The sequence below is a fragment of the Oncorhynchus keta genome, chromosome 10 (assembly GCF_023373465.1).
Source record: "Oncorhynchus keta strain PuntledgeMale-10-30-2019 chromosome 10, Oket_V2, whole genome shotgun sequence".
Classification (NCBI taxonomy): Eukaryota; Metazoa; Chordata; class Actinopteri; order Salmoniformes; family Salmonidae; genus Oncorhynchus; species Oncorhynchus keta.
The window spans coordinates 23300869-23325881 of NC_068430.1; the positions used below are offsets into that span (position 1 = coordinate 23300869).

The window sequence follows — 25013 nt, forward strand, 5'->3', positions numbered from 1 at the left end:
ATTTTGGCCCATTCCTCCTGACAGAGCTGGTATAACTGAGTCAGGTTTGTAGGCCTACTTGCTCGCACACGCTTTTTCAGTTCTGCCCACAAATTGTCTATAGGATTGAGGTCAGGGCTTTGTGATGGCCACTCCAATACCTTGACTTGTTGTTCTTAAGCCATTTTGCCACAACTTTGGAAGTATGCTTGGGGTCATTGTTCATTTAGAAGACCCATTTGCGACCAAGCTTTAACTTCCTGACTGATGTCTTGAGATGTTGCTTCAATATATCCACCTAATTTTCCTACCTCATGATGCCATCTATTTTGTGAAGTGCACCAGTCCCTCCTGCAGCAAAGCATCCCCACAACATGATGCTGCCACCCCTGTGCTTCACGGTTGGGATGGTGTGCTTCATGGTTGGGATGGTGTTCTTCGGCTTGCAAGCCTCCCCCTTTTTCCTCCAAACATAACGATGGTCATTATGGCCAAACAGTTCTATTTTATCAGACAAGAGGACATTTCTCCAAAAAAGTACAATCTTTGTCCCCATGTGCAGTTGAAAACCGTAGTCTGGCTTTTTTATGGCGGTTTTGGAGCAGTGGCTTCTTCCTTGCTGAGCGATATAGAACTGGTTTTACTGTGGATATAGATACTTTTGTACCTGTTTCCTTCAGTATCTTCACAAGGTCCTTTGCTGTATCCGCAAAACACCAGTCTCAACATCAACAGTGAAGAGGCGACTCCGGGATGCTTCTAGGCAAAGAAATATCCATATCTCAGACTGGCCAATAAAAAAAAAAGTTTTTCTTAAGACAAAATAACACAGATACTGGACAGAGGAACTCTGCCTAGAAGGCCAGCAACCCGGAGTCGCCTCTTCACTGTTGACGTTGAGACTGGTGTTTTGCGGTTACTACTTAATGAAGCTGCCAATTGAGACTTGTGAGGCGTCTGTTTCTCAAACTAGACACTAATGTACTTGTCCTCTTGCTCAGTTGCGCACCAGGGCCTCCCACTCCTTTTTCTATTCTGGATAGAACCAGTTTGCGCTGTTCTGTGAAGGGAGTAGTACACCTTGTACTAGATCTTCAGTTTCTTGGCAATTTCTCGCATGGAATACCCTACATTTCTCAGAACAAGAATAGACTGACGAGTTTCAGAAGAAAGTCTTTGTTTCTGGCCATTTTGAGCCTGTAATCAAACCCACAAATGCTGATGCTCCAGATACTCAATTAATCTAAAGGAGGCCAGTTTTATTGCTTCTTTAACAGACACAACAGTTTTCAGCTGTACTAACATAATTGAAAAAGTATTTTCTAATGATCATTTAGCCTTTTAAAATGATCAACTTGGATTAGCTAACACAACATGCCATTGGAACACATGAGTGGTGGTTGCTGATAATGTGCCTCTGTACACCTATGGAGATATTCCATTAAAAATCAGCGGTTTCCAGCTACAGTAGTCATTTGCTGGGGTGACAGGGTAGCCTAGTGGTTAGAGCGTTGGACTAGTAACTAGTAACTCTCTGAGCTGACAAGGTACCAATCTGTCGTTCTGCCCCTGAACAGGCAGTTAACCCACTGTTCTTGGGTCGTCATTGAAAATAAGAATTTGTTCTTAACTGACTTGCTTCATTAAATAAATAAAAAATTACAATATCAACACTGTATATTTGATGTTATTTTAATGGGCAAAAAAAAACGTTTTTCTTTCATTAACAAGGACATTTTTAAGTGACCACAATCTTTTGAACACTAGTGTATATTTCATATCCAGTGATTCACATTGGGGACATTTATTTGACATTGGAACATGTTTTAAAACCCACGTTGACGCTTTTTACGTAGGGGACTTTTATTTAGGATAATTTTGAAATTCCGTGACCCGGTAGTACTTTTTTAGTGTTGCTGACAAGACACTGATAGCCGGGTGGTTATTAAATGTCTGCACAGTAGCTAATTGTTGGACAAAAACCGTCGTTACTTGTAAAACAAGTAGAGGAATGATAGATATTACCACCGGCAGTCATGTCGTACTGCAAGCAAGAGGGTAACGTTAATGGCGCACATCCTCATTCATTTAGCTCGTGCAATGTCATTGACTGGCCTAGCATGTTGGCTAGCTGCTAGTAGCATGTCAGCGTTGCTTATTCCGGCGTTATTGGTGCACTAATTCCATGTAGATAGACCGTTATAGGTTCAACGAGTTCTATAACTAGGTCAATCAGATTATGACATTATTAATCCAATTTGTAGAGGTAGCTAGATAGGCTATTAGTAGAACGAGCCAGATAGCTAACGAGGCTTGAGGACGTTCTTTCAGAGCTGTCAAAGTGCAGGTCATGTCAGGTGACAGTTCAGTTTGTTTTATATCAGGACCCTGTTGACTTAACACTGTGTGCAGAACTCTGTTGAAAAACAGCTGTTGAATTGTTAACTTAACAGCTATTATGGCCAACATTAATAGTCTACAGCGTGCAATGATCCAATAGATAAATGCACTGTTGTTTTGGGGGGATCGGTCAGACAATATACACAATATTAACCATGATATTTTATGGACTCCCACTTTGATTTAAAACCAGCCTGGAAACCGGGGAGGGAAGTGCATTTCGTTGCCATCTGTCATGCTGACCTCACCTATGCTTTCTCCTTGCCAGGTAAAGATCGCATTATTTTTGTTACCAAGGAAGACCATGAAGCGCCCAGCAACGCTGAGCTCATTGCAGATGATCCCAATGACCCCTACGAAGATCAGGGTCAGTGGGCTGTAGATTCTCTGAATTCATGTTGGGGATGTGGATGGATTATGAAACACTCATCAGTAGTGTAGTCATTACAAATATACCAAAGAGGTGTATACTGAAGAATGATGAAGGGTCGCAATTACAACCATGTCAGTACATTATTATATCCCTGTTCCTCTAGGCCTGATCCTGCCCAGTGGGGAGATCAACTGGAACTGTCCATGCCTGGGAGGGATGGCTAGCGGGCCCTGTGGGACACAGTTCAAGGAGGCCTTCTCCTGCTTCCACTACAGCAATGAAGAGGTGAAGGGTTCAGAGTGTATTGACAACTTCCGTGCTATGCAGGAGTGTATGCAGAAGTACCCCGAGCTCTACCCCCAGGAGGACGAGAATGAGGGAGCTGACGCTGCTGCCCCTCCCCTTGTTAATTCTACTGCCCCTGTGCCCACCGACGACTCTTCCCCAGCCTCAGTGCCCTCTAGTAACTCTACCCCGTCCCTACCAACACCTGAATCTGCCCCGTCATCCGACAATACACCACCAACAGACAGCCAGGCTGCCAGCTAAAATCACCCAGCATCCCCCAGTCTCTCTCTTAAACCACTGCCGAGCACAGGCCACTTTCATGGGAGATCAGCTGTATGTTCTCTGGTGCCTCAGACTTTATTTCTTGGTTCAACGTTCATCACAAAGGATAATGACTTTAAAGGGTACTGCAGAAGAGTTCTATCTCTTCCAGGGAATATCAGTTAATTCTGTGAGAGGAGGAGGCTTTATTGTAGTGGTTGTTTGAGCTCCTGAGGTTCCTACAGTGCCAAGTTTGTAGAGGGGGGTTCGTTTTCTGCAGGGGACTTTGGTTAAGACTCGCAACCAACATATTTTTCTGCTTATCAAGCTTCAAATCAGATGTGTTGTGCCATTCTACGTTAATGCTACACTGGAGGTGTGTAACCTTCTGTCAATGTTACTGTTACTGCTAGTTTGTGATTCCTTGACTTCATGTTTGTGCTTGACAGATCATAGTAAGCAATTGAGCTAGTATTAAAGCTTGATTACTCTTGTTCTCAGTTGCTTGTCAAAGATCATGTGACATGTCTGTTTTTCCCACTTACGTTTTGTCAAAAGTCCTGAATGTTGCTGGTGGCAGGAAGTTTTTCCACCAACCTGTATTTTTCAGTTAAATCTGAGTTTTAGCACAGCCTACATTGCCTCACTATTATATAATATATTTTTCCATCAAATGACCACCCTAAGAAAGTGGAAATCCATTGTGTCTATGCAATAATTTCCTCTAAGGAGAGAATGAAACACTGCGAGCCAACTGGGGTTTTGTTATGAGGTGCATAATGAAGATGTGTTTAATGCATACATTTATGCAAATCACAATGACATCAATGCATGATTTATGTGAAAATCTGAGATGCAGTGAGTGTGTAAATCTCAGGAATCGGGCCTTTTGAGATCCTATTGGTCATGTAGTGTATGTGGACATCTCGTAAAACATCTTCCAAAAACATTGGTCAAAGGTGTTCAATAGGGTTGAGGTCAGGGCTCTGCAGGCAGTCAAGTTTTTCCACACCAAGCTAAACAAACCATTTCTGCATGGAACTCGCTTTGTAACTGACTTGCCTAGTTAAATAAAGGTAAAAGAAAACAAAATAGTGCATGGGCGCATTGTCATGCTGAAACAGGAAAGGGCTTCCCCAAACTGTTACCACAATGTTGGAAACACCGAATCGTCCAGAATGTCATTACATTACGTTAAGATTTCCCTTCACTGGAACTAAGGGGAACTAAGGGGCCTAGCCTAAACTGTGAGCATATAAGTACTGTAGCTGCATGAAGCCACCAAAACAGTTGGTGCTATGCATTGGGGCAGGTGGCGATCTCCTGGCATCTGCCAAACTCAGATTTGTCTGTCGGACTGCCAAAAGTTGTAGTGTGATTATCACTACAGAGAATGAGTTTCCACTGCTCCTAGTGTCCAATGGCGGCGAGCTTTACACCACTCCAGACGATTTTTGGCATTGTGTGCTGCTAATAAATGGCCATGGAAACCCATTTCATGAAGCTCCCGACAAACAGTTATTTTGCTGACGTTACTTCCAGAGGCAGTTTGGAACTCGGTAGTGAGTGTTACAACCGAGGAGGGATTACTTGGCGGTCCCGTTCTGTGAGCTTGCTCCTAGATGTTTCCGCTTCACAATAACAGCACTTACAGTTGACCGGGGCAGCTCTAGCAGGGTAGAAATTTGACGAGCTGACTTGTTGGAAAGGTGGCACCCTATGACGGTGCCACGCTGTAAATCACTGAGCTCTTCAGTAAGGCCATTCTAATTCCAATATTTGTCCATGGAGATTACATGGCTGTGTGCTCAATTTTATACACCTGTCAGCAAAGGGTATGACTGAAATAGCCTAATCTGCTAATTTGAATGGGTGTACGCATACACTATATACACAAAATTATGTCTTTTCTAGTTAGAGGGGTCTGAAAGGCCAAATATGTTTGGTGCTGGCTGCTTTTATCAACAACTCCTGTTCTTATGAAGAAAGTCTGGTGAGTGTATATATACAGTAGCATCTAGACAGGTGCTAGGCAATCATTGTACAAAAACGATTTAGTCAATGTTGAAATTGTGCAAAGCATGAGTATCCATCCACAGGCGCTTCCTTCACCTGCTTATAAAACGTCATTTAAACCTTAATGGACTGCTACTCCTATTTAACCTCTCCTGATTAAAGTTAATACTGAACCATGTCTCATTCCCTCTTTCACACCTTTCTAATCTTATGTTTAAATCCTTCAAACACAAATGAAGCTACCTATTCATATATACAACTGGCCCATGATGCTTTGAAAGTGATTCTTCCTCAGGGATCCTGAGTTTATTCTTTGGTAAAACTGCACCACACACACAGCCTTGGATTAAGATATTAGCTACATTTTCGTAACACTTAAGTTTCTCAGGTTTATCTTTTGATGTACTTTGTAAGCCCTATTTGTTGCGGGAAAAGAAGATGGCGATGGCGATGGCTGGGACATGTGTAGACTTAGATTACCACCAGACCTGCACCCTGCGATTGCACTACGCTGAAGAGAGACATGAAGAACAATAGAAAAGAAAATGGAGTGTGGCCTGACCTGGGAAACCCCCCACCAAGAAGGCTGCTGACTAGAGCAGTGCACTCTCTTGTGTGCCTCAATATTTAAGTAGGTGTATTTTTAGCATTTTAATTGGAACACTAAATGATTGGAATTGGATACTGATAAATATATAGTACACTAAAAGCAGAGACTGGACTGTAATATATTGTTATAGAACCTAGTAGGCATTTTGATGTTATCATTAAAGGCATGTAATGTCTGTAAAGCTTGTATACCCGGGTTTGTTGTGTCTGATAGTTAACACTGGCTTGCAGAATATAATGGCTCAAATATGACTACCCAAACATTCATTGGATTCCAGAAGGATGCTTTTTTTTAAAAAATGTTTGTGTGTGGTATTTCCCCCAAGTTAAATCATCTTCACATGAATGGCTCAAAAGATTCCAGTCAGTCCTCTTTGCATCATATGGCAGGGTTGTAGTCTTTTAGGGGGAAGATTTTCCATAGCCGTCATTGGTCAAGACACTCGGTCAAGCCTTTTCCACTGACTTTCAGTCCCTTTCCTGAATTATCTATTGAACCAGTGATACAACCCCCAATTGCCTTTCAAATTGCTCTGTTATGGGTTTGGAGAGGGTGTTCTGGGCAGCCCTGCCTTAGGCCCTCCGATATGTGGGTCCCCAGTTGAGGGGTCCAGGGAACCACCACACTCTGCATGGTGACCAGCAGCCGCTCTGTCTCTACCTCCTCTGGACCCGCCAGTAGGTACTCCACACCTAGAAGAAGAGGGAGAGGAGAGGAGAGGGTTCAGCCTCCATCCTGTTTAGAAGAACATATATCAGAGAGAACAGAGTAGCTACCAACCTTGTGGAAAAATAAGGATGATATTTAGAACGTTACAGAATATAGTCGCACAATATTCTGTTCAGTGATGTATAAATTGGGCTACCTGGATTAAGGATGGGGCAGGTGCACCCCTGGCTAGTCCAGGAGAGGGGGTAGATACTGTGGGTGCCCTGGGAGAGAGGCACCTGTCCTGAACGCAGGACCTTGCGAACTTTGACCTGTACCTCTGCGTGGCTCCCCTTGTCATGAGCTGACAACACACTGGCTTTGATCACTGCCACAGACAGACATGGAGACATACATCACTGAAAGGGTGAAGGGTACATTTAAAAGAATGTAGGATGTGTACAGTATGTGAGAACCTTGGGAAATATTTTACCATAGGCATATTTGGTCTTGCAGAGATCTGAGACACTCCTCAACTTTCTCTCCTTACAACTGCATTTCCCTGGAAGGAGCCATAGACAGTGTCAGCAGCACAATATGTTTACTCAAACCCATGAAGGCAAGCAATAAGTAGTGGGTGGTGCATGACTCTAATGCTAGTGTGAAATATTATTCACCTGTGTAGTGCAGGGAAGAGACTGCCAGTTGCTTTGACCACACTGGCTCACCCTCAGTGGTCAAGGCATGGTCCATGGCAAGAATCTTGCCTCCCATAGGTATATTTAAAACCTGGTTATTTGCATAGCTGATGAAGTGACAATGAGAATACAGAGGTAAGATATTACTGTGGAGTGAAACTGGAAATAGGAAAGAAAGTCACATATGAAGTGTTAGATTCAGTAGTGAGAAATGGGCTTAGGATTTACCTGTCCAGGCAGAGCCCAGTGTGGGGGTCACAGTTTTGGGGACAAGCACAGGGTTTGCACCCCTCTCCCCCAAAGCCCCAGTATCCAGGGAGGCAGTGGTTGCAGCCTGTTCCCCCCACACCAGGTCTGCAATGGCACTGTCCACTCCTGGGGTGGCACCATCGGCCCTCCTCCCCAGAGATGGCTGGTAATGAGCCCAGTGGGTCACACCAACAACCTGTTAGCGAAAGAGCGAAACAGAGACACACAGACTTAGCAAGAACACACACCCTCTCCCTTTTTTCCTCTCGCTCTACCCCACATGTTGTTATAAATCCATACCACTAGAGGGAGATAATGTTTTAATATACACATGTTTTCAGTTTCAAGTAGAGTTCTTTAACTTTGACTTGTCTGTAGGTTATCCTGACTTACGTGTGCAGATGTGGGGGGAGTTGAGGGGCATGGCTGGTTGGCGGTGGTAACCGTGGCGACAGCGCTGGCACCTGCGCCCAGCTGTATTGTGTTGGCAGTCGTCACAGACACCCCCACTGGTGCCCTCCAAGGACAGCCATGCCCTCTTGGAGAAATGACAGCTCTCTGCATGGCCGTGACACTCACACTCTGGAGCACAGGGAGACAACGACGGGACAGGGGAGAGGATGGAGCGGTTAGTAAGGAGGAAAAATATTATTTAATGACACCCAACGGTAGGGTTTCCAACACTCCCAGTTTAGCTTGGAGTCTTGACCTCCCTGCATGTTCTACAACTTTTCCAGGAGATTTTGTTAATGTTTGAATTAAACTAATAACTGAAATGTAAACAATGTTGAAGTATTTCTATAATCGCTCAACATGAGCTTGATTTGAGCTGGCAACCCAACAGGGCCTGATCCCTTTTAGTAGGGCACTCACTATGACACGGGTGTGGCTCCCCACTGCTGCCATTGGCTGGCTTCCAGGACTGGTCATTGTAGAGTGGGCCACACCTTTCACAGTGTTCTCCTGCTGTGTGGTGAGTGCACACACACCTGCCAGCCACCTGCAATAAACATCAGGTCTATTGGCCGCATGTGACAAATACAATTTGATTTGAAACATCCACAATAAAAGGACAAGCATAGCTACTTAAGGGTTTTTAAAGCACACAGATACACACAGGCTGAGCAGACCACACTCACCATGTCCTTCAGTGTGTCCTGTCCACCTCTGTGGGGTAAGCAGTGTTCTGCATGGCCATGACAGAGACAGGTCCCCCGAGCCAGAAGAGTGTAAATGGCAAATGGGGCTGAGGCAGGGGCCTCTGAGCTGGGCTGGGGGGGAGGGAGAAGGGGAAGATTCAGGTCCGCAGGAGGTTTGAAGAGTCTGATGGAGGAAGAAGTGGTGGAAGACGCAACAGATAATGGGCAGGTCTGAGCCTTGAGAAGTCTGAGGCGGAGGTTGGTGAGGGTCAGCTGGGAAAGGCCCTCTGGACTGTAGGGGTCAACTAATCCACCAGGACCCAGAGTCCGAAATATCACCTGTGAGAAACATAAGGGTCTACTGTCTTTATACTGTATGTCTACTGTGCTTCTAGAACTCTGCTTTTGTCTTACCCCACAAAGTGCATGAGACACTCTGTCCTCTTACCTCTCCCCTGCTGCACGGCTTGGCACTGGAGTACCGGGACGTACACCGCGAGCCATGCTGACTGGTGTCATCAGGAAGACCAAACGCCAGACTGCAGTTCTGTGCAAACAGCTTGAGTGTATCCCACGTCCGGCCGAAGTCCTGCGAGCGTTCCATGGCCATGGCAGCGGGCCTGGGTGACTGGAACAGCAGCACCACATGGGTCAGACAGAAACGGGTCTCCAGGTCCAGACGGACCTCCTCCTCCTGGTCAGTGCCCACGCCCGAGCCCCACCAGGTGTCTGGGTGTAGGAAGGGATCATCCACCATGTGGGCAGGAGGGTGGAGATGATCTGGACAGGTGTGGAGGGGAGTGGGGCATGGGGAGTGCTGGGACCCATTCCCACAGCAGCCTGAGAGGGTGGTGAGGGTCCTACCACTGGCCAGGTTGCCTATGGGAGGACTGCAGGCATGGTCTACACACCTGGAGGCTGAATATGGGGTGGATGAAGAGAGTTAATACAGGAGAAATATAAAATAAACTCTCTCATAACTGCATATTGGCTACTTTCCCATGGGAGGATGGCAATGCACTCAGAGCGTCCGGCAGGAAGGGGAGCAATGTGCGCATGCACGTGTATCTCAGGTTGCATCTTCCAAGGTAACCCAATAATATCAGAGTAAATCGGGCGATAGGCTACTGAGAGTTATCAAGAACGTGTTTAGATATTTTCCAGTCATAACTGTGAAGATAAGGCAGATAACGGAACCGCAGCTGGTGGCACTGTGTGCCCAATTCATCCCACAATGGAATTTGTTATGATAAATTCCTATAATACACTGCGTCGTTACAATAGCGCCAAAAAGGCGAAACCAACAGAAGCAGTAATATTATGGCCAAAAATCTAACCTAAATCTAACCATCATATCAAATTAATTGATGGCCACTCACCTGTCCCGCTGTGCATGAACGCTACAATTAAAGCGCAGTTAATCGCCAGCATCTCAAATCGAAGGCGACCTTCAAATCGTTTCATAGGTTTTTGACAATCCAACTGGATGGATTATTAGCAATCAAATGACAAGAAAACTCCCCACAGTCAAATAGTCTTATTATTCTTGGCAGCAGTGCAGATGCGCCTTAGCATCACATGCGTTTGTTTATTCCAAAGATGACCGCATTCCAATGAGAACCGCACAATTTCGCATCCCAATCTATCGCTTGAAGTCCAATAGAGCCGCAGTTTGATTGTTTTCGCATTCAGAGCATCAGTATTAACAATTAAAATTAGTCAATGAAGTGTGTCCCGTACGCGGCTGGTCCATGTCTCTCAACGATAGAGTCAGACGATGCCCTGTCCCGACTACTGAGCTATTACCAAATAGCTGACGAAAATAGACCCAGGGCACTCAATTTTTAGGGCCGGCCTTGATAGCACATTGTCACACGGTGGATACTAGCCTATAAGGTTTCCCAAACTTGCTCCTGCCCCCCCTGGGTGCACGTTTTGTTTTTTTGCCCTAGCACTACACAGTTGATTCAAATAATCAAAGCTTGATAATGAGTTGGTTATTGGAATCAGCTCTAGCTGACTAAACTCAACTCCATGAGTTATGATGAAGTTGCTTGGAGACTAGTGAGGGCGGATTGGAGCTCCGACATCGCATTAAAAGAGTTTCTATCAAAAACTACAGATTTCAACACCCAGAGAATAGCCCTAATTAATGCTGGAAACTAATAGCTGACATTTACACAGATCGATTTCATGTGTAAATGAGGGATATTCTTTTGGTGCTGAAATCCGTCGTTTTTATAAAAATATATATTTTGATGTAATGTCGGAGCTCCAGTCTATCCACAATAGTCTCTGCTCAACTCCATCGTAAATCGTGGAGGTGAGTTTAGTTGGCTAGAACTTCTCTGGACTTTATGCATGGTTGAATACACAGGCTACTCAATCCACTTCACCACATGCCTGTCGGATTTGGTCGATTGGCCTCAGAATCCTTTCTATAGGCCTAATACAAGATGCTCGATATTAAACACTTGGCCTCCAAAGTGTTGATATACCACAGTGCTTCTACAAAATTCCCTGTGTCAACCACATGTAGGTCTATGTCAGGAAATTAACAGTCCATGTTGAATTTGTTGATGCATTCCTAACCCCTGGCAATATGGCACACAGACCCAGTAGATGGAATAAACATCATGTCTCTTTAGTATTATGGCTCAGTGTAAATGTAGGGGTCTTAGAATTGTTGAATAGTCCCACAAAATGAGATTTTATTCGCATAAATTACTTTAATAAGATGCAAATTTACAGACCATACTGATGGCATTTCCAGGCAATGAACACAAATTGGAACCAATTTTATTTATTTATTTTTATTTCATCTTTATTTAACCAGATAGGCTAGTTGAGAACAAGTTCTCATTTACAACTGCGACCTGGCCAAGATAAAGCAAAGCAGTGTGACACAAACAACAACACAGAGTTACACATGGAATAAACAAACACACAGTCAATAATACAATAGAGAAAGTCTATATACAGTGTGTGCAAATGAGGTAGGATAAGGAGGGTGAGGCAATAAGTAGGCCATAGTGGTGAAATTATTACAGTATGGCAAATTAAACACTGGGGTGATAGATGTGCAGAAGATGAGTGTGCAAGTAGCGGTACTGGGGTGCAAAGAAGCAAAATAAATAACAATATGGTGATGAGGTAGTTGGATGGGCTATGCACAGGTGCAGTGATCTGTGAGCTGCTCTGACAGCTGGTGCTTAAAGCTAGTGAGTGAGATATGAGTCTCCAGCTTCAGTGATTTTTGCAGTTCGTTCCAGTCATTGGCAGCAGAGAACTGGAAGTAAAAGCGGCCGAAGGAGGAATTGGCTTTGGGGGTGACCAGTGAAATATACCTGCTGGAGTGTGTGCTATGGGTGGGTGCTGCTATGGTGACCAGTGAGCTGAGATAAGGCGGGGCTTTACCTAGCAACAACTTATAGATGACCTGGAGCCAGTGGGTTTGTTAGGGATGGAAATTTCAGGGTTTTTGGTCTTCCTAAGCCAGGATTCAGACACGGCTAGGACATCCGGGTTGGCAGGGTGTGCTTGGGCAGTGAAAAAAACAAACTTAGGGAGGAGGCTTCTAATGTTAACATGCATAAAACCAAGGCTTTTACGGTTACAGAAGTCAACCAATGAGAGCGCCTGGGAATGGGAGTGGAGCTAGGCACTGCAGGGCCTGGATTAACCTCCACATCACCAGAGGAACGGAGGAGGAGTAGGATAAGGGAATGGTTAAAGGCTAAAAGAACTGGTCGTCTAGTACTTTCAGAGAAGAGAGTAAAAGGAGCAGATTTCTGGGCATGGTAGAATAGATTCAAGGCATAATGTACAGACAAGGGTATGGTAGGATGTGAATACAATGGGGGTAAACCTGTGCATAGAGTCACGATGAAAGAGATATTGTCTCTAGAAATATCATTTAAACCAGGTGATGTCACCGCATGTGTGGTAGATGGAACTATAGTGTTAACTAAGGCGTATTTAGCAGGGCTCGAGGCTCTACAGTGAAATAAGGCAATAATTACTAACCAAAACAGCAATGGACAAGGCATATTGACGTTAGGTAGAGGCATGCGTAGCCGAGTGATCATAGGAGTCCGGTGAATGGCTTCAGGCAGCTAGCAGGCCGGTGCTATGAAGCTAGCAGAAGTGCCTTTGAGGGACGTTGCGATGGAAGAAAGTCTGTTGTGGCCCCCTCGTGCTGTTACGTCAGCAGACGGATCAGCAGAGCTCCGTGTGGTAACCAGGCCAATTGGCAAAATAGGTATAGTGGCCAAAGAATTTGTCCGATGGGCCTCTTAAACTAACAGTTCGATGTGCTCTAGACAGCTAGCCGGCCGCGGCTAGCAGGCTAGCGGGTGGGCATTCAAGGGGATGTCGCGACAGAGAAGCCAGTTGAAGAAAAAAAACCTTGGACGGAATTACGTTGGTAGTCCAGTTCTGATGGGTCGGCGGGAATCCAGGCCAATTGGCAAAATAGGTCTTGTAGCCCAAGGAGTGGCTGTTGGGCCTCTTCTGCTAACCGGGCGTCCTTCTGTAGCACAGTTGGTAGAGCATGGCGCTTGTAACGCCAGGGTAGTGGGTTTGATTCCCGGGACCACCCATACGTAGAATGTATGCACACATGACTGTAAGTTGCTTTGGATAAAAGCGTCTGCTAAATGGCATATATTATTATTATTATTAGATGGGCCTTGTAGATGGGCCTAGCCATGGCTAACTGACTACTAGCTATTAGCTTTTGATGGGGGTTCTGGTTCTTAAGTATAAAAAATAGCAGCATGGCATAATGACATTTATATTAAACAGAATGACTGTACATAAAGACCTCTATGATTTTTTTTTATATCATTGAGGGTAGTGGAAGGAAAGCAGTCATAATTGGAGAGAAATCAACTAATACAATGACATGCAAGCCTTTGAGGCTGTTGTGGACAAGTGTGATTCCTCACAAAAAAATACAAACATTTTGGGGATTTTCACTTTCAAGAAATATAATGTATATAAGGGTCCTTTGGAGGAAGGATTGTTGACAGAGGGCAACCATTTTTTTTTTTAAATGTTCACATTCACTCTGTTGGTAATGCTTACACATTGGATCATAACTCTAAAACCAGCAGAGATCCTACTCTGGAACTTTGATATGCCGTAGACTATATTATGTTCAAAAATTTGCCAAATCTAAAATGGTATGTTTAGATTTTTAAGTATTCATAAATGAATGTAAGAAAATTGTTATTTAAATCAAAATATTACTCATATTACAGAGCAAACGGTAAAGCTTCATATGACAGCCATTTTTGCTTTGTAGCCCCTACAGATGAAACAATATGGAGTCTTAAAGGAGGCCTGGGTAAGGTCAAAATGTCACAAATATTTTAACTTCAATTAATTATCAATTAGGCTTTAAGATATGTATTACATTTTGTGAAAATCTATTTTCGTGAGGAGTCCTCGCAAAGTGGATGTGCAGTGCATGGGTTCGTTATGACTTTGGGTTTTCAAAGACAGCAAATTTTCCCCAAATTCTTCATTTCAAATAGGCCTATACATTTTTTTATTTTACTTAATGTAATATATGTTGTTCATGTCTAGAACTGTTCTGTAGTTTGTCATGTAGCTGTATGTTTTTTGTGGATCCCAGGAAGAGTAGTTGCTGCATCACCTTTTCTTTATCAATCAATCACATGTATTCATAAGGCCCTCTTTACATCTGCAGATGTCACAAAGTACTATACAGAAACCCAGCCAAAAACACCAAACAGCAAGCAATGCAGTAGTAGAAGCACGTGGCTAGGAGAAACTCCCTAGAAAGGCAGGAATCTAGGATGAAACATAGAGAGGAACCAGGCTCTGAGGGCTGGCAGCTCTCTCACCTATAATTTTGCACGCCCAATTTTTCAGTTTTTGATTTGTTAAAAAAGTTTGAAATATCCAATAAATGTCGTTCCACTTCATGATTGTGTCCCACTTGTTATTGATTCTTCACAAAAAAATACACTTTTATATGTTTATGTTTGAAGACTTAAATGTGGCAAAAGTTCGCAAAGTTCAAGGGGGCCGAATACTTTCGCAAGGCACTACATTATTTGTCTTCAGGAAGGCAGTGACTTTTTAAATTTTTTTAAGAGAGAAATGGGAGATTTTTTACATTTTCCGGGTGAATGTTTGGCTTTTTCAAGAGAGGCTTTATTACTGCCATTTCTCGTGAGTTTGGTACACATCCGGGGGACAGGGAGCCATTTATTATGTTTAACATTGGAGGGCCAAGCACAGGATGTAGCTCTTTCAGTAGTTTAGTTAGAATAGGGTCCAGTATGCAGCTCGAGGGTGTCTCCATTGGTCCTGGCAGTTCTGTGCAGACTCAGGACAACTGAGCTTTCGAGAAATACGCAGGTTCAAAGAGGAGTCTGTAATTTGTTTTCTAATGATCATGATCTATTCATTGAACTTCATGAATTCATCACTGCTGAAGTGAAAGCCATCCTCTCTTGTTGAATGCTGCTTTTTAGTTAGCTTTAGCTGTTCTCCATTTGTGTTCTCTTCCTCCACCCAACTCTTTCAATTTCACACTTCATCCTCATCCTCCTCTCCACTCTAACACCCACTCTAGGGTCTGGCAGACCTCCAGGCAGTAAAAAGCTGAATTCTCTCATCTTCAAACATCTCATTGTTTCTCCTTTGGTCCCTCTCCAAAGCTGCAGTATTTATCATATATAACTCTTTGAGAGATTGTATTCATCCTGATTGAGGGATTAGCTGTTAACATTAGTGACATACAGATGTAGGATCTGAATGATTGTGTCATTGTTAAAGAATGATTTAGAGACTGTCCGTTTTTAGACAGCCTATTAGAAAGGCTTATGTTGTAAAAAATAAAAAATAAAGAGATTCAGATTGTCTCACAGAGCGTGAGAAAGAGAGACAGTGTGTGTGTGTGTGTGTACAGTGCCTTCATAGTACTTACACCCCTCAAATTTTTCCAGATTTTGTTGTGTTAAGCCTGAATTTCAAATGGATTCCATTTAGATTGTTTTGTCACTTGCCCATACACAATACCCCATAACGTCAAAGTTTTCATTTGTATTTTTATTACAATTTATTTTCAATTTCGTGATATCCAATTGGCCCTGTCCCATCGTTGCAACTCCTGTACAGACTCTGGAGAGGCAAAGGTAGAGAGCCATGCGTACTCCAAAACACAACCCTGCCAAGACTCACTGCCTCTTGTCACACTGCTCGCTTAACCCGAAAGCCTGCCGCACCAATGTGTCGGTGGAACTGGCGACCGTGTCAGCGTGCATGCGCCCCGCCAACCACAAGAGTTGCTAGAGTGTGATGGGACAAGGACATTTCGGCCGGTCGAACTCTCCCCTAACCCGGACTATGCTGGGCCAATTGTGCGCCTCCTAATTGGTCTCCTGCTCACGGCCGGCTACGACACAGCCGCGGATTGAACCCGGATCTGTAGTGACAGCTCTAGCACTGCGCTGCAGTGCCTTAGACCGCTGCGCCACTCGGGAGGCCCTTTAATGTTTTTTAAGTCAATAAGTATTCAATCACTTTGTTATGGAAAATGTGCTCACTCTATGTGCAATAAAAGTGTTTAACATGATTTTTGAATGGCTACCTCATCTCTGTGCCACACACATACAATTATCTGTAAGGTCCCTTAGACGAGCAATGGATTTCAAACACAGATTCAGGCAGGTTTTCCAATGCCTCGCAAAGAAGGGCATCTATTGGTAGATGGGTAAAAAAATATAAAAAGCAGACACTGAATATCCCTTGGAGCATGGTGAAGTTATTAACTACAATTTGGATGGTATATCAATACACCTAGTCATGTGTCCTTATTAACTCAGTTGCCGGAGAGGAAGGAAACCGCTCAGGGATTTCACCATGAGGCCAATTGTGACTTTAAAACAGTTCAAGTTTAATGGAGTGATAGGAGAAAACTGAGGATGGATCAACACGATTGTAGTTACTCCACAATACTAGAGGGGTAAAAAAAGATTTAATCCAATTTGAATTCAGGCTGTAACAAAACAAAATCTTGATTTTGTGTGTGTGTGTGTGTGTGTGTGTGTGTGTGTGTGTGTGTGTGTGTGTGTGTGTGTGTGTGTGTGTGTGTGTGTGTGTGTGTTATCTGTAATCAGTTTTTGTGTGCAAAATTGGATGATATGGACAGAACTCACATTCAGATCAATAAATTGAATGAGAATGGAGAGTGGACGCAATATGCAAATTAATCAGACTAGGGTGTTACTGCAATGTAAACAAACATCGATATGACACAAGACATATTTTGGGATGTGTTTTGGCAAATGTGGATTGTTTATTAATTAGTTCAGAATTCTGCTAGTTTTGTTTTAAATCTAATAATGGTTTGGATCCAGATAGGTGAGAGAGCTGTAAACCATGTTGAAAGCTGAACTATAAGAGCCACCTATGGAGCCTCTTTACACTACATTCACAGACACAAACTTGGTCTAGGAGACATTCTTGTGTAGTGTAAAGAGACGGAGCAAGATTCAAATTTCTCTTTGAGATGTCTCCCACTCTACTTCCGGAGATAGTGTTGGAGACATCTACACCACATACCCCCTCTCTGAGTGGTACAGTGTAAAGACAAAGGCTCTCCCACAACACTTGCAAGGCTCTCCCACAACACTTCCCACAACACTTGCAAGGCTCTCCCATAACACTTCCCACAACACTTGCAAGGCTCTCCCACAACACTTCCCACAACACTTACAAGGCTCTCCCACAACACTTCCCACAACACTTGCAAGGCTGTCCCACAACACTTGCAAGGCTCTCCCACAACACTTCCCACAACACTTGCAAGGCCCTCCCACAACACTTCCCACAACACTTGCAAGGCTCTCCCACAACACTTCCCACAACACTTGCAAGGCTCTCCCACAACACTTCCCACAACACTTGCAAGGCTCTCCCACAACACTTGCAAAACTCTCCCACAACACTTCCCACATTTGCAAGGCTCTCCCACAACACTTCCCACAACACTTCCCACAAACACTTCCCACAACACTTGCAAGGCTCTCCCACAACACTTCCCACAACACTTCCCACAAACACTTCCCACAACACTTGCAAGGCTCTCCCAGAACACTTCCCACAACACTTCTCACAACACTTGCAAGGCTCTCCCACAACACTTCCCACAACACTTGCAAGGCTCTCCCACAACACTTCCCACAACACTTGCAAGGCTCTCCCACAACACTTCCCACAACACTTGCAAGGCTCTCCCACAACACTTCCCACAACATTTGCAAGGCTCTCCCACAACACTTCCCACAACACTTCCCACAAACACTTCCCACAACACTTGCAAGGCTCTCCCACAACACTTCCCACAACACTTGTAAGGCTCTCCCACAACACTTCCCACAACACTTGCAAGGCTCTCCCACAACACTTCCCACAACACTTGTAAGGCTCTCCCACAACACTTCCCACAACACTTGCAAGGCTCTCCCACAACACTTCCCACAACACTTGTAAGGCTCTCCCACAACACTTCCCACAACACTTGCAAGGCTCTCCCACAACACTTCCCACAACACTTGCAAGGCTCTCCCACAACACTTCCCACAACATTTGCAAGGCTCTCCCACAACACTTCCCACAACACTTGTAAGACTCTCCCACAACACTTCCCACAACACTTGCAAGGCTCTCCCACAACACTTCCCACAACACTTGCAAGGCTCTCCCACAACACTTCCCACAACACTTGCAAGGCTCTCCCACAACACTTCCCACAACACTTCCCACAACACTTGCAAGGCTCTCCCACAACACTTCCCACAACACTTCCCACAACACTTCATTTCATTTCATTTCATTTAAGTCATTTAGCAGACGCTCTTATCCAGAGCGACTTACAAATTGGTGCATTCACCTTATGACATCCAGTAGAATAGTCACTTTAAAATAGTGCATCTAAATCTTAAAGGGGGGGGGTGAGAAGGATTACTTATCCTATCCTAGGTATTCCTTAAAGAGGTTCCCACAACACTTGTCCCTGCAATAATTACCTTAATTATCTTAATTCCAGTAGACATTTTTTGCTCTGTTAGAATGTTTTTAATTTAAAGGCTTTTAAAATATCCACACATTTATGAATCATTGTATTAATCAAGTACGCAACACTATGTACAATATTGTTTAGATGAGAAGCTCCTACGTAGCTTGAATTGATATCCTTATTTTGTTTGTCTATATATTATAGTATTTACAGTATGCTAATAGCTGCACTCACACATGAACCCGGAATGTGGCTTTGGCCACACCACATTCAAGGCTATTGTAAGCAGAAGTTACAAATCGGATGTTGAAGATTGAGCTCTTACTAGACATATTTTACTAATGTAAGTCCACCCTATATTTGGCTGCTCGTTTACAGATGCAGGATCTTAATTAGAGCCAGTTTGCTACAGCAGGAAAATAACCCTGCAGCAACAGGAAATGTGGATTATAATTAAGGACATTTTTTGTAAGGTGTTGATACATTTTTTGTACGGGAAACTCAAGCCTGAAATTTCAAAGTAGGGCCTATGGGTTGATGGTGGGTAGTCACATGATAATGTCTCCTGGCCTAACAGAGACAGTTTAAGACCATGGTTGTTGTCGTCTGTGCTTGGGTGAACACTGATGTCAGAGTTCAATCATCTTGCTAAAATGTTTTGGTTCTGTGTGGCTATGGGTAACCAACAAAACATAGTGGATATCTGGTGCAAAGGCTCTTAGACTCATTTTCTTACATGGGAACTGCTCGAGGTGTCACCAAGAGCCAAGGCCGGTCAGAAAGGTTCATGTGCATTCATTATCATCATGCTTTGATACTTAAAACACTGTACCTTAGTGAAACCCTACTGTACACCCTAAACCCGTGGACATCAAGCCAGACAGTGAGGTAGTTTACCAAGGTGGGCTATACAGTATACCAACAACAAGAGATGGGGTTTCTCTGCATACCTGACACTAAAATAGTATCAGTCTCTTAAAGTTAGAAGTAATTTCCAAAGGTCTAGTTCCGGTACAATAAAATAAGGAATTCTCATCCTCATGTTCTGTTTTATGGTGGTCCATTATCCTTAGGATCTCCTCTTGTGAGTGTTTACTCTGCTACTCTTTCAATGAAATGCTCTTCTATGGTGACGCTCATGACCAGACAGGGAAGAAATATCTCATCATTCCTGCTGTCCTGGCTGGGCTGCATCACATATCTGAATTCAGTGTTTGCTCAGTATCTCTAATGTGTGTATCTGTGTATTTCCACATTTATGTTGTCTCGCGCATGTGTGTGTGTGTTTGTATCTTTATGTGTGTATACTATGCATGTCTCTGTGTCTTTACGTATGGGTGTAATGGGTTGAAATTGAGGTTCTTTGATCTGAGAGAATGAATGACACAGATTAAGCTGTCAAGCCAGCCGGTGATAGAGGCCAGATGAGGATGGATGACAAACCAGGGCCCCTGTGGAACGCTTGGGCACATGCCAAAGTAATAACGCACCCTGTGTGTGCGTGTGTGTGTGTGCACATGCTACCAGGGAATCTATGTTCGTAAACACTTGCATGTGTCGAGACTTCAGATGCCTTTAATTTGATCCTTTATTAATTCTTAGCAAGAAAGAATGACTGGCGATTTTAAGAAGCAAGGGTTTGATTGAAGAGGTTTTGGGTTTATTGGCAGTGACTTATTTTACTAATACAGCTGAAGCACTGGTGATCTTCCCACCCACGTTAACAAACATACATGCCTACGACACAGACGCATTGACTCACACACATAACCATGCTTGCACACGCATTATATTCTGAGCATTGTTTCTTGTTTTTATTATCCTGCCCACACATGCTAACAGACACACATGCCTGCAGTGCACAAACTGACTCATGCATACATTTGTACACACACATATGTGATATATTTAGATCCACTCTTTCTTATCCTGCCCTCTCAGAGAAACTTATTTCCCCATGAAGAAGTCCTGGTTTACATGAGGTTTTGATTCAATAACTCTACAGGATACCCAGGATATGAATGATTGTGCACAGTATGGTCCATTAATAATTATGTCATTTAAAGGGTAGTGGACAACAGTGGAACAAGGTCTCCCAGTATCATGAGTACTGGTTTAGAGGTAAGGGAGGACTGAGAAACTGAAATGGAAATAAATATAGCAGGCCTTTCTGTAATGTCCACAGTCAAGACACACACACACACACACACACACACACACACACACACACACACACACACACACACACACACACACACACACACACACACAGTCACTTTGGATTAGTGAGGGCTTTCCCCTCTGCTGAATGCTTTTACGACCATTGGTTTTTGATTTTTGAGCTTTAATGTGACTTTGGTTGCTGGGGAACTGTTCCCCCCCTAAAAGTCACATTGAGAAATGGGGCAAATGCAGATGCAGCTGTTTTGGGTCTAGGAGGTACAGGGTTTGGGAGATTCTGTCTCTCACTCTGTCTCACCACGTCCTTGCCTTAAGCCCACCACACATTAAATGTTCTCATTACGAGCATGCCAAGCGTCCACCTGTGACTTGCCCTAATCCAAAGCGGCCACTTCAATGCCCCCAGGAGGCACTGAGGTCAAAGTTACCAACCCCCCCTAACCAACCTGCCGGTCTTCAGTACCAACATCCCACAGGAACAGCCCCTCCACTCATAAAACCCACAGCCACAAAACACTGCAGTGTTAATGAGACACGTGCTGCCCTAACACTGTATCTATTTCATCCATTAAATAGCACACATGACATTCATGTAGTGCATTGTTGTTGTCGTTGTGAGTGCCCACCTCATAAAGAGGAGAAATACTTTGAAAAGTATGTGTTGCAATCAGGGCTGTAGTCAAATTGAGGGTAGTACAATCAGGAAATTATTTTACTAAAAACATGTTAAACTTTGGAAATAAATAGCCTCTACTCTTCAGGTTATTGAGAAGTCATTTAAAAAACATTTTTTTAAACATTGAATTGTTATTCAAGTTTACTTCCTGAATTGACTGCCTTCAATTCGAATTGACCCCAGCCCTGGTTGCAATAGTTAGTTTACTAACTAGCCTGTATATAGCCTTGTTATTGTATTGTGTTACTATTTTATTTGTATCTATTTGTAAAGCTTTTAACTGCATTGTTGCGAAAGGACTTGTAAGTAAGCATTTCACGCTAAAGTCTACACTCGTATTCGACACGTGACAAATAACATTTCATTTCATTTGATTTAATTGGCCGCCTAATCCCTTCAGTCCCTTTCAATCTCTATGATTAGTAGTAAAGCACACCTCAGCTTCAGTCTGTAAGTGTGGAAGGGTTTCATGTGCAAATGATGCATAGAAATTATCCACAGTGTTCCCTTGATTGGAAATACAAACAGGGTGGATTGTTTGTCTGAATTTAAAACAACATCATGTTATGTTATAAGATTACAAGAGGAACACATGCCCACTGGCGTAACACACATCCCCACAGCCCCTGCAAGGTGGGATTTGGGGCCCACAACAATTTTTTTTTTTTTAAGTATGGGTGGGGTCCCCCGGGGGTCTGGCCCCCCATATAGCATATGAACACGTCATAAGCCATGCTAAAAGAAATGGAATTACAGGAAATTAGCTTACATAATTTTTGTTTTGAGTCTCTGTAACGGTTTTCTTCTGGTGAAAGAGAGGCGGACCAAAATGCAGCGTGGTGGTTATTCATGTTTTTAATAAAGACGACTATACATGAACAGACTAAACAAAACAAGAAAAGTGAAAACCTAAACAGTCCTATCTGGTGCAAACACAGAGACAGGAACAATCACCCACAAAACCCAACACAAAACAGGCTACCTAAATATGGTTCCCAAATTTGGTTCCCAATCAGAGACAATGACTAACACCTGCCTCTGATTGAGAACCATATCAGGCCAAACATAGAAATAGACAAACCAGACACACAACATAGAATGCCCACCCAGCTCACGTCCTGACCAACACTAAAACAAGGAAAACACATACGAACGATGGACAGAACGTGACAGAAACCAGACACTGTGGCCCCATCCGACGATACCCCCGGACAGGACCAAACAGGCAGGACATAACCCCACTACTTTGCCAAAGCACAGCCCACACACCACTAGATGGATATCTCCAACCACCAATTTACCATCCTGAGACAAGGCCGAGCATAGCCCACGAAGATCTCCTCTACGGCACAACCCAAGGGGGAGCGCCAACCCAAACAAATAGATGGAACCCAGACTAAGAGATTAGCAATAAAACAACACATTTTTCAATTTTGGGGAGGTGGGTCTAAATCGGACCTTGCGGGTGGGGCCTGTGATACTGCCCTAAGCTATGCCTCATTTTTTTTAAATTCTGCTAACCACACATGCATGCTAGTATAATGTGCATCTATGCGCACAAGTGTGTGTCAATAGATTAGTTGGCATGTACAATGGGGCAAAAAAGTATTTAGTCAGCCACCAATTGTGCAAGTTCTCCCACTTAAAAAGATGAGAGAGGCCTGTAATTCTTTGTCCTCCAAAAAGATCTATTTTGGTTTCATCTGACCATATGACATTCTCCCAATCTTCTTCTGGAACATCCAAAAGCTCTTTAGCAAACTTCAGACGGGCCTGGACATGTACTGGCTTAAGCAGGGGGACACGTCTGGCACTGCAGGATTTGAGTCCCTGGCGGCGTAGTGTGTTACCGATGGTAGGCTTTGTTACTTTGGTCCCAGCTCTCTGCAGGTCATTCACTAGGCCCCCCCGTGTGGTTCTGGGATTTTTGCTCACCGTTCTTGTGATCATTTTGACCCCACCGGGTGAGATCTTGCGTGGAGCCCCAGATCGAGGGAGATTATCAGTGGTCTTGTATGTCTTCCATTTCCTAATAATTGCTCCCACAGTTGATTTCTTCAAACCAAGCTGCTTACCTATTGCAGATTCAGTCTTCCCAGCCTGGTGAAGGTCTACAATTTTGTTTCTGGTGTCCTTTGACAGCTCTTTGGTGTTGGCCATAGTGGAGTTTGGAGTGTGACTGTTTGAGGTTGTGGACAGGTGTCTTTTATACTGATAACAAGTTCAAACAGGTGCCATTAATACAGGTAAAGAGTGGAGGACAGAGGAGCCTCTTAAAGAAGTAGTTACAGGTCTGTGAGAGCCATAAATCTTGCTTGTTTGTAGGTGACCAAATACTTATTTTCCACCATAATTTGCAAATAAATTAATTAAAAATCCTACAATGTGATTTTGTGCAGGCCTCTCTCATATTTTTAATTGGGAAAACTTGCACAATTGGTGGCTGACCAAATACTTTTTTGCCCCACTGTAGGTTTTATAAGGAAATGAAGGTGTGTGTGTGTGTGACGGCGACCACATAGTTCTTATGGTTCCCCCAACAATATGACACTGCTGAGGGGGGAGTCGGCAGTGTTTGATCATACCAGCCAACATCTGGTCATAAGGAGGAGCTAAAGTTAGCAGCAGCACATGCTGCTCTCATTACTGTAAAATGGGAGTCACATTCATGCAGGCATGACCCCCACTACAGCCCAGTGCTGTAAAAGCAGGAGAGAGGGAGGAAAAGAGAGGGAGAATAAAGCAGGGTGGGTGGAAGCCAAGACGAGATCCTGGGTGAGAGGCAAGAGAAAGGGATGAGAGAAGTGGGTGGGCGTGTTGGGGCTAATGCTGTTGTTTCGTGGTTGATGGTATGCCAGCTGGTTAATATGAGGATGGCTGCTGTGGTGCTGGACTGGAAGGAGAGAGGAGAGGGACTGGGAGAGGGGCTGCTGGGTAGATCAAATCTATGACAAGCTTGTTTGATTTTAATCAGCTCTACACACCGAGTGCTGCTAACCACACCTCTCGGGCCAACAAAGCCCAGTACAGTGGTGGATTCTAGCTGCAGCTTTGACCACAGAGCCACCCACCATCCCTGGCAGGCAGACATGTTTGAGGACCACCACCCCATCAGAGACTGGGGCTAATATGGTTTTCTTTGGATCCCTCTGGGTAATTATTCTCACTGATCTCCTCAACATGATCAGACATCAGCTAACAATTCATAAGCCACCCAGGCCAGGAAAGGTTGTCAGCATCAAACAGCTGAGGGCTCTGATAATGTCATCAGATGTATGGTATTCCCTCATTGAGATCATCAAAGGGACTGGGCTCCCCCAAAGGGTGAGGTCATCACTTGGAGATACAGACATGTTGTAGAAGGGTCTGTGCAGTCAAAGTTAAAGTGTGATGATCATCACTGTAACTGGGATGAAGTCAGGGGATGTAGAGAGGGAA

General features: G+C 43.9%; 2 protein-coding genes across 3 annotated transcripts; one reads left to right on the forward strand and one right to left on the reverse strand.

Moving 5' to 3' along the window:
• Positions 1-1860: 1860 nt before the first annotated feature.
• On the forward strand, positions 1861-3814 carry chchd4a (coiled-coil-helix-coiled-coil-helix domain containing 4a). The gene is made up of 3 exons (XM_035777448.2): positions 1861-2037; positions 2648-2746; positions 2916-3814. The coding sequence occupies exons 1-3, from the start codon at positions 2016-2018 to the stop codon at positions 3299-3301; spliced, it is 507 nt and encodes a 168-aa protein (XP_035633341.1). The 5' UTR covers positions 1861-2015; the 3' UTR covers positions 3302-3814.
• A 1660-nt stretch (positions 3815-5474) lies between these two features.
• LOC118388404 (netrin-4-like) lies at positions 5475-10577 on the reverse strand. 2 transcript variants are annotated; one of them, XM_035777449.2, is made up of 10 exons: positions 10041-10576; positions 9110-9579; positions 8662-9000; positions 8396-8522; positions 7916-8104; positions 7502-7718; positions 7253-7380; positions 7069-7137; positions 6793-6963; positions 5475-6619 (listed from the first exon to the last, which is right to left on the reverse strand). In XM_035777449.2, exons 1-10 carry the CDS (start codon positions 10123-10125, stop codon positions 6450-6452), a joined length of 1965 nt encoding a protein of 654 aa, XP_035633342.1. In that variant the 5' UTR covers positions 10126-10576; the 3' UTR covers positions 5475-6449. The 2 variants fall into 2 exon arrangements, with proteins under 2 accessions (XP_035633342.1, XP_035633343.1); XM_035777450.2 differs by lacking the exon at positions 6793-6963 and having other exon boundaries at positions 10041-10577.
• Between the last annotated feature and the right edge of the window lie 14436 nt (positions 10578-25013).